Source organism: Vitis vinifera, chromosome 6 (genome assembly GCF_030704535.1).
Source record: "Vitis vinifera cultivar Pinot Noir 40024 chromosome 6, ASM3070453v1".
In the NCBI taxonomy this organism is placed as follows: Eukaryota; Viridiplantae; Streptophyta; class Magnoliopsida; order Vitales; family Vitaceae; genus Vitis; species Vitis vinifera.
The window spans coordinates 6,468,546-6,478,589 of NC_081810.1; the positions used below are offsets into that span (position 1 = coordinate 6,468,546).

General features: G+C 28.7%; 1 protein-coding gene across 1 annotated transcript; it reads left to right on the forward strand.

Moving 5' to 3' along the window:
* The first annotated feature begins 267 nt into the window (after positions 1-267).
* Positions 268-1,701, forward strand: LOC109122734 (subtilisin-like protease SBT4.9). Its single transcript, XM_019220430.1, has 4 exons — positions 268-273; positions 364-565; positions 1,156-1,313; positions 1,417-1,701. Exons 1-4 carry the CDS (start codon positions 268-270, stop codon positions 1,699-1,701), a joined length of 651 nt encoding a protein of 216 aa, XP_019075975.1.
* Positions 1,702-10,044: the final 8,343 nt, after the last annotated feature.

Below are 10,044 nucleotides of genomic sequence, written 5' to 3' on the forward strand. Positions count from 1 at the left end.
TTGCTTCTATCGTCTCCTTACCTACAATAGCTCTAAATCAGAATGACTTGGAAATCCTCCAATCCTACTACAATTCCACAAAGTGAGGATTCTGATAATTAGCAACTAAGCCATAGCTAATTATTCGATTTTTTTTTTTGTTTTAATGATAACAATACCGTTATTGGATTCTTCCTTACAACAAGGCTGAAGCAAAGATACTGAAGAGTGAAGCGATCAAAGATTCTTCTGCTCCTATAGTGGCTTCACCCAGTCATACCTGAAATTATGAAGGTATATCTAGCCAGTCCATGGTATATATCTTTCTCTTATGGCTTTGTTTACATTATTTTTCAATTTCTTGAGTTCCCTTAAATGTTGTAGCCGGATATAACAGCCCATGGAGTAGATATATTGGTAGCATACTCCGATATTCCTAAACTTGCAGATAAACAGTCAGTTGAATATATTATATTATCAGGAACCTCCATGTCTTGCCCCCATGTTGCTGGAATTGCTGCTTATGTTAAAAGTGTTCACCCTGCCTGGTCTACATCAACCATCCAATTTGCTCTTATGACTACTGGTACCCTTTATCACTACATAAAACTCTAATTCAAGAAATCCGAGAGGATGTTTGATAAATTAATTTAATGACTTAATAACTTAATTTAAATCATTAGATAGGTTAAGCATGTTTAGTAAAATAAATTAAAATCACAACTTAAAAGTGAAGACCAAAATGGTTTACTTATTCTTGATCTCAAGTAACTTTTATATCATTTGCCTATGTTTAATAAGAGTATATTTTACAATTATGACTTTACATTCACAACTCATCTTTTATAAAAAAAATGTTTTTGTAATTATTTTATGCATCTATAATACTTTAAATATGGGTGTTTAACAAATAAAATTATTATTTAAGATTAATGAAATGGTAAATATTAGTTAAAATAAATGAGGATAAATATGTCAATTTGATGTTTAGAATAAATTTGAAGTTAACTTTATTAAACAATGTTAATACTTAGAGTAAAAATTAAATATTAAGTTTTAGCTCAATAATTTAAAAATAATTTAACTTAATTTGACTTAACAATAAGTAATAAGTATCAAGTACTTTTACCAAACATTCTCTAACTTTTTTTTTTTCTAAATTTCTTATGTACATAGCTCGGCCCATGGAAGTTTCCACAAATCTACTAGGTGTACTCGGTTTTGGGTTTGGGCATGTCGATCCAGTTAAAGCTACAAGTCCTGGTTTAGCATATGAAACCTCAACAGACGACTACACACAAATGTTGTGCAACATGGGTTACAATACAACATTGGTGAGATGCATTTTAGGAGACAACGTAGAGCAGTTGTCCTGAGGACAAAAAAGGTTTCCCAAAAGATCTCAATTATCCTTCAATGACAGTTAACGTTATGCAGTCAAAGCCTTTTAAAGTAGAGTTTCCAAGAACAGTTACAAATGTGGGCAACTCAAGCTCTACATATAAAGCAGAAGTCGTTTTAGGAAAACAACCACCAATGAAGGTCGAAGTGAATCCTTCCATGCTCTCCTTCAAGTTAGAAAATGAGAAAAAATCTTTTGTTGTGACTGGTACTAGGCAAGGAATGACAAGCAAGAGTCCGGTGGAGTCAGGGACACTGGTATGGTCTGATGGCACTCAAACTGTGAGGAGTCCCGTCATCATCTACACTGACATGTACTGATTAATTAATCAAATATCCTCTTAGCATTTTGAACTTCTTGTCAAGAGTACATAAGTTAATTAGATCAATTTGACTATTTCGTAATGATCAAGATGCAATATTCTAATAAGACTACTACTTTGGTGGAAAATTAGTGTGTCTTTATCCACCTAATATTTGAAAATTCATCAATACCAATTTTTACAACATTATTATATAACATTTTAAATTCAACTGGACCTTTTTTTGGCTTATCTACTCCATATTGGCATATGTCAATAGGAAGAATAAATGGAAATGTAGAATTCCTAAATAGAGATTGGGCAAAGAAGAAATATACCAAATTAGCTATTAAAATTTGTCATATAATATTTTTTAAGAGAAGATTTTTTATTAAAAAAAAAAGAAAAAAAGAAAATGGAATATGGCTTGGAACTTTATCCATATAAATTGAAGTTGTTTCATCCTCTAGAATGTCTAATTACTTTTACTAAATGTGAATAATTTCACGAAAGTATAGAATGCAAATGAAAAGGGTATTATACACTACAAAAAAATAGGTTTTTAATGATGAATCTTTAGTCACGACTACAAATATCGTGACCAAAGATGTTATTTTGCCCCGACCAAGGTAAAATTGTGACTATATGTGTTAATTAATTTAGGGTAGAAAAAAAACATGTTTAGTCACGATAATTTTATCAACCATCACCAAAAGGATTGATGAGAGGGTATTTTAGTAACAAATTTATTTGAAACCGGACTATTTGTAAATTTAGGGAGGGAAATTTTGGCGCCAATAATTTTAGTCACGGTAATTTTATCATTCGTGACAAAAAGTGTAACAAAATGATGTTTTAGTGACAGTTTTTTGTGAAACCGTCACTATTTATATATAAATTTTTGTGACTTTTAGTCACACCATTGATTGACCGTGATTGTATGGGAACTTATAGTCACAAATTTCACATTGACCATGACCAAATGCATAGAGGTTTATTTTAAATATTTTGAACCTATGGTCACTGGGTTCACACAATCGTGACCAAAGTCTATTATTTATTTTAAATGATTTTTGGGTTACCTATTATAATTTTTTAGAAAATATTATATGTATATATATATCATAGAAATTATCATTAATAGTAATAATAATAGTTCTTATTAATTATAAAAAGTTTAAAGTTATATTATTATATATTTTTTTAAGTTAAGAAACAAATTAGTGTGTTACCTATTTTTCTTTAGTTAAAATTATTTAATTTCCTTGTTATGATTAATGTTTTAATAAGAAGTAAAATAGAGTTTAATACATTAGTTTAAAAATATGATGGTTCAATTTGATATTATTTGATAAAAAGTTTAAATGCAAGTAAGTTAGCAAATTAAAAAACAATTTTGATTTTATATATGATAAATAATTCTTATTGTATTTAAAGTATCAATAAAAGTGATAACTAAATTTTACTATTAATAATTAAAACCAAAATAATCTTCATAATAGGTTTATTAATAATAGGTTAATGATAATAGGTTTTATATTGTTAATAATAGGTTTTATATAAAGACACTAAGAATTTGATTGGCCATTGATATGTATTTTTAATTAGGATGATAATAAGACCAGTTATTATAAGAAGATTTTATTAAATTTTATCATCATTAATATTATCTCACTATGTAGTTATTTCTTTTTTTAGTAAACTTAAATTTACTAAACATGTAACAAGAATAATGTTTTAGTTAACTATTAAAATTTTAAAATATAGAACTTGATAAATTTCTAATATAAAATTTTAAAGCTTGATAAAACTTGATAAAATTTTTAAAATAAACTTTGAAAATAACAATTTTAAAATATAAAACTTGATAAATTTCTCATATATAATTATAAAATTTAAAATTTTAAAACTTGATAAAAAAACTTAAAATAAAAATTTTTAAATATAAAACTTGAAAAATTTCTAATATAAAATTTTTAAATTTTAAACTTGATAATTTTAAAACTTTAAAAACTTGATAAAACTTAATAAAACTTAATAAAATTTTTAAAATAACACTTTGAGTAAAACATTGAACTTTAAAAATTAATTTAAAATTTTAAAATAATTTTTAATTTTAAAATTTTAAAATAATTTTAAATTTTAAAAACTTGATAATTTTAAAACTTGAAAAACTTTCAAAATTAAATGAGTTAAATAATTTTTAAATAATTAAATGAGCTTAAATAATTTTTATATTTTAACAATTAGATTTTTTTGTTAGACTTTTACGCCATCAATTATCTTTGTAATTTAAAATTAATTAATTAAATTTTATATGGTATAATCATGAGCTTAAATTTTATGTATTTATTCTCCCACTAATTGATGGGTTATACAGATGACAGATTTGCTTTGAATAGTGCATGAATCCTTTAAATCAAATATCAACGGGTATCATCCCCCAAAACGATAGTTAATAAATATAATTAAAATTAAATTATTTAATATCTAAATAAAACCATTTTAAATAAATAAATAGACAAATAATAATATTTTAAAAAAATATTTTTCTTTATTTCCGTCGCGATTTTTTCCTCAAATTTCCTAGTAACGAAATTTTCAATAACCTGAAATCGCCCTTGACCTTTTTGAAAAATTACTACTCCCTCTCTTCCTCTTCAAAAAACCCTGGTTTTCTAAAACCCTAAATCCAATCATAAAATCAAGGGGCCTCTATATTTCTCACGTTGCATCTTGTACAAATAAAGAATTGGTTGGTTAGTTCCACTCATATTAAATCCTAGTTTTTATTTTCTTTAATTTGATGTATGTTTGGTTTATGAGAAAATAAAGGAAATTGGCGGGGTTACTGTGAAATTTTTGAGGAACGAGTGTACCGCCTCACCTAGAACCCATCAAGCCAATAATTGAAATATACTCACCTCCTTGAAGACACAGCTACTTAGATAATTGTTTTCCTTTAAGGGTTGGACTGGGTTTTGATCAGTGCCTGAAATTACATTTTATGAATATGTTTGCTTTGTCAATTCGTTTGGTTTGTGGGTTGATATGTTGCCTTGTGATTTTCCATTATGATTGTTGTGTGTATGTGGACGAAAAAGATCGCTTATTTCATGTTTCTCGTTGGAATCAATCTTCTATAACCTCTTTCCGATACTCTTTGACATTGAAAATTGGGTTTTTTTGTTTGCTTGGGTTTTATTTTTTATTTTTTTGAATTTTAAATTTTGGGATATACACAAACCCTAACCCTATTTCTTCATTTTCTTTCCTGTAACCGGTGGTATCGTTGGTCAGGGTCGGCAACAACAGCCTAGTTAGGCACATGAATTTTTTTTTTCAGTGTAAAAAAGCATAAGTTACCAAATGAAGAAAAAAATATTTTTGTTGCTTGTGAGAAATAAAAAGAAAGAGAAAAAAATAATAATAATTCATAAAAAAGTTCACCAAATCAAGTATTCATCAATACTTTTAGAAGTAAATGGGTTTATGAAATGCTTATAAATCCAACTTCATCCATTCATAAAAGAGATTAATTAGACTTGGTTTCTTTATAGGTAAATTACTGAGAAGCATCTTTGTGCCTAGTAGCCTCCTACTAGAAATTTGATTGGGATAGTAGTTTTTATGTTTTTGCACAAGTTAATTATAGATATTCTTACTTCTAGGGTTTTTTGGTTTGGTAAATTGTGTGGTTTTATTTTAAGTTGATCTCTTTATTATCATATAATATACTAGGTTTTGTAAGTTCTTAAACATTTTATGCTTTTGAAATATATGAATTTGAAAAGTTAGTCCAACATTGAACTTGGACCCCTTTGGTCCTACTCCTACCTCAATCTTTGGTTCTACTAGTAGAAGGTGATCAAGAGCTATTCTTTCAACACAACTTGAAAACGCCCAAGAGATGCTAATAGCTGCAGAACAAAAGTTTACAACTGCAACTAAAGAACTCTCAAATGTGAAAGAAACATTTGAAGAGATGTTGATAGAAGTTCAAAGGAAGACACGAGAAGAAGTGAAAGAAGAGTTTGAGGAAAAAATGATGGAAATGTAAAGAAAAATGCAAACACAAATTCAAGAACAAATTATGCAAATGATGCAACAATTTCAGTAAAAGCATTAGAAATTTGAAGATTTTCCTATATCTCTCTTAACTTTTTTGAAGATTATGCCACTTATTTATATGATAGATTCTCCTAACTTTTTTGTTTTCTATGACTATTATGTGATGTTTGTTTGGTTGATTTGTTATATTATGTTAGAATGTGAAACTAAATTTGAATCTCTTTGTTCTTTGTTTGTTTGTTTGTTTGTTTTTTTTTTTTTTTGTTATATTATGTTTTTTTTATTTAATGACTTATATTGATATATAAGTTTTTAACTAGCTTGGGATAATTGATTGTAATATATTGTACTATATTGAAATTTTGAAATTGTTTTAATAGCTTAATTGCATATACAGGTCTAAAATGAGTTTGTTCAGGTTTATAACAGGTTTGGAAAATCTGAATTTATAAAAGACTAATGTCTAAATATAATAAATTTTAGTCACGACCATTAAAAAATTGTGACCATAAGTCTACTTTTAGTCACGATCAATAATGAATCGTCACCAAAATTTGGGGATATGGAGGACATCATATGATTAATTTTAGTCACGGTTATTAATAGTCGTGACCATAAGTGTACATTTTGTCATAATAGACCTAACAACTAGTCGTAGTCACTTAATTAACCGTGACCATATACCTACATTTAGTCACGATTAATAAATTGATCGAGACCATAAGATACATTTAGTCACTGTTAGGGGATTGACCGTGACCATAAGATTACATTTAGTCACAATCATTTAATTAACCGTGACTATAGATATACATTTAGTCATGATTAAGGAATTGACCATGACCATAAGTTTACATTAATCCATAAATTGACATTTAGTCACGGTAACTTACTTGACCATGACTATAAGCTTACATATAGTCACGGTTGCTAACTTTACCCGTGACTATAAGTGTACATTTAGTCACGGTTTATTACTTGACCATGACTATAGGTTAAACATATAATCACAGTTTATTACCTGACCGTGACTAAACCAACTAAAAAACAACGAAGTGTTCTTAACTTTTGGTCACAATTTTTGTATGACCATCACACAAAAAAAAAATAATAATAAAAAATCATATGGTCACGATCACTTAGGAAACCGCGACCAATACCTTTAAAAGCTCTGATTTACCAAAAAAAAAAAGCCTCCTATTTTTTACTAAAAAAATCACCATGAAAAGCTCTGATTTATTAGGTAGGCATGAGCCAAGTTAAAGGTCATTTTCAAACATTTTAATTAGAGTTTTTGAAAATTTTAACAATGATTAAACCCGGTTTTCTTCACTAATACTATGTTTGCTTAATTGCTTTCATTGTTGTGTTGAAGGTGGAGGTTAATGAAGACAATATCAATGGTAGTGTAGGTTTACATAGTGTATCTAGGATCCCTTATAAGGGAAATTCTCATCTATGTCTTAAAACCTTAATATTCTAGAAGAACTAGCTACTTGAGAACGAGTGATTTTTCAAGCTTTGGAGTATTATAAAATTATATGGCCTAGAATTACTCTAAGTTGAGATTGTGTTTTCTCCATCTAGTTCTTAAAAAACAAACTCTTTGGTAAGAAGGTATAAAAGAAATTCCAATAGAATATTTACAGCCAATGTGACTTATAAAGGAAGAAAAAGTGGCAAGAATGAAAAAATACCATAATTAGGTCTTGTTGCAATGTTTTGAAACAAGTTTATCTGTTTGACAGACTATAATTAATCTTAAGTACATCTTTCAAACTAGTTTCCCAAGTAAAACTCTTCAACTTCTGACAAGTACTTAGGACTTCATGGGATAAATCGAACCTATTTACCACATATGTTTAGTCTTGGAGAGTCATGCTACAATCAGAGTTATTGAAACTGGAATTTGGCTTGAATTACATGGTTTAGTTATAAGGGTGGTCCACCTCAAAAAAATAAATAAATTAATAAATGAGAAGGTGTTTGTCCAAACGGCACAAACTTTACTTGCAACAAGTAAGCATAAATTTCTAATACAAGTCTCTTTCAATTCCTAAATCAAATGATACTGGAATTTTAGGGCTTCTCTTTGCCAGAATGCATGCATACACTGTATCATTTTCTCTTATTTCTATTCTTTTGATGTCCACAAAAGAAAATTCAAGATAAAGGGTTCCCTCTACAAGGATTGTCGTACATCTACTATGATGCAAGGTGCATAGGAGCAAATATAATAGGTGCCTTTGATGATGCTATTTCAAATGGGGTTGACATCCTTTCCATTTCTGGCAAAAAGTAATTTAATGGTGAACTCAACAGGAAATAGTGGTCTAAGTGCAGTGATCGCTCCCAAATGTGTATGTCAAGATGTGGTTCCTCAAATGTAACGAGTTGGTTGTAGTTTTAAAATCCCAATGAGTTGGGTGTTGAACCTTAGGGAGGTGACCTTAGGATGCAAGGAAAATGAAAATGTTTGGAAGATAAGTGGAAATGTTTGAGGCAAATTCTTTCTCTCAATTGATCAAGAAAAAGATTGATGAATTTTGTGCAAAATAGAGGGAAAACTAAGTGAACCAAGTTCAAATTTGACACAAAAAAAAAATTGAAAAAGTATTAAGGATAGAGGGATCCTTTGAAAAAGTGTTGAAAAATTATTGTACATTGAGGAGGCAAATTTACAACAAAAAGAATTTGAAGAATATTATGAAAATCATGGAATTAGTCAACATTTAATGGTTTCATATTCTCCACAATAAAATGGGGTAGTTGAAAGAAAAAATATAACTATTCTTGACATGGCTCGAAGTATGTTGAAAAATAAGAAGATGCCCAAAGAATTTTGGGCCAAAGTGATTGATTATGCGGTTTATTTGTCAAATCATTCTTCTAATCAAAGTACATGAAATAAAACATCGCAACAAGTTTGGAATAAAAGAAAGCAGAAAATTTCACATTTGAGAGTATTTGAAAGCATTGCATATGTTCATGTGTTGGATCAAAAGAGATCCAAGTTAGATGACAAGAATGAAAAATATGTTTTCATTGATTATAACTCAAGCTCCAAAGGTTACAAGTTTTACAATCCAAAGAATGGAAAGTCAATTATTGGTAGAGATGTCAAGTTTAAAGAAGAAGAAGAATGGAATTGGGATGCTAAAAAAATTAACTATCCCCTTTATGAAGAAAAAGAACAAACAAGAAGAAACTTGCAAGAGATTACTATTCCACTTTCATGACCACCTCCATCAACTCATGAAGTACCAACAATATTAATATTTTCATTTAAAAGCTGGAGTGAGCAGACATCACATTTTAGAAGTTTACAAGAGATTTATAAGAGAACAAAAAATCAAATGATCTAAACTTTTTTTTTTTTGTCTTTCTGCAAATTATGAACCAATCAGTTTTGAAGAAGTCATTGAAGACTAAAGATGGAAAAAGGCTATAGATGAGGAAATAAAAGCAATAATTAAGAAGATGACACATAAAATTAAATCCCTTCTAAAAGAGAAACATGAGCATGCTTGTTTTCCCAAGACATGCAAGAAAGCAATCAAATATTTGAGAAAGCTTTTAAAGAAAGAGAAAGAGGTAGAATACTTGAATGTAATAAAGAAGTATATGTTAAATTTAGGGAACCAATAATGGTAAGAAGCAAATGAGAAGAAAATTAGGGTAGGTTTGAACCAAGAAAATTTGGAGTGCTTGGTAATGAAGAGATATTTCAAAATACTGCATTGGAGACTACACAAAAGAGACATTAAAACCAGGATATTGCATTGGAGGCTATAGGGAACAAGGTATTGACAACACAAAAACATAGTAAGGACATTACCATTTGCAATAGGGGTAGGGGGGGCATGCAAGGCCTAAGCCATGCACCCTAAATTTGCTCCAAGTCAAGACTATGAGTTAGGATTCGAAGGCCCTGATACCATATAGAAAAATAAGAAAATAAAGAAAAATATTGTATACCATTTTCATTGATGATGATAAATATTTATATACAAATATATTTGAGTTTTATTATAATTTAAACTTTATCTCCTACTGTAATTCAAATTCTATATTTTACTCTAATTCAAACTAATGTATAATATACAGATAAATATCAATATTTAAATTAAGGATAACATTAACTTTCTTTTATGAAATGAGTTGTTTTTCCTTTTTAGAGAGAAAGAAAGAGATGTACCATGCATGCCGCTTGTCCTTTTCCTCGGTTTTTCGTTTTCATGAGTACTTAAAGTGGCGTAATTGTCTTGCCTGGAATAGGATGCTGGCAATA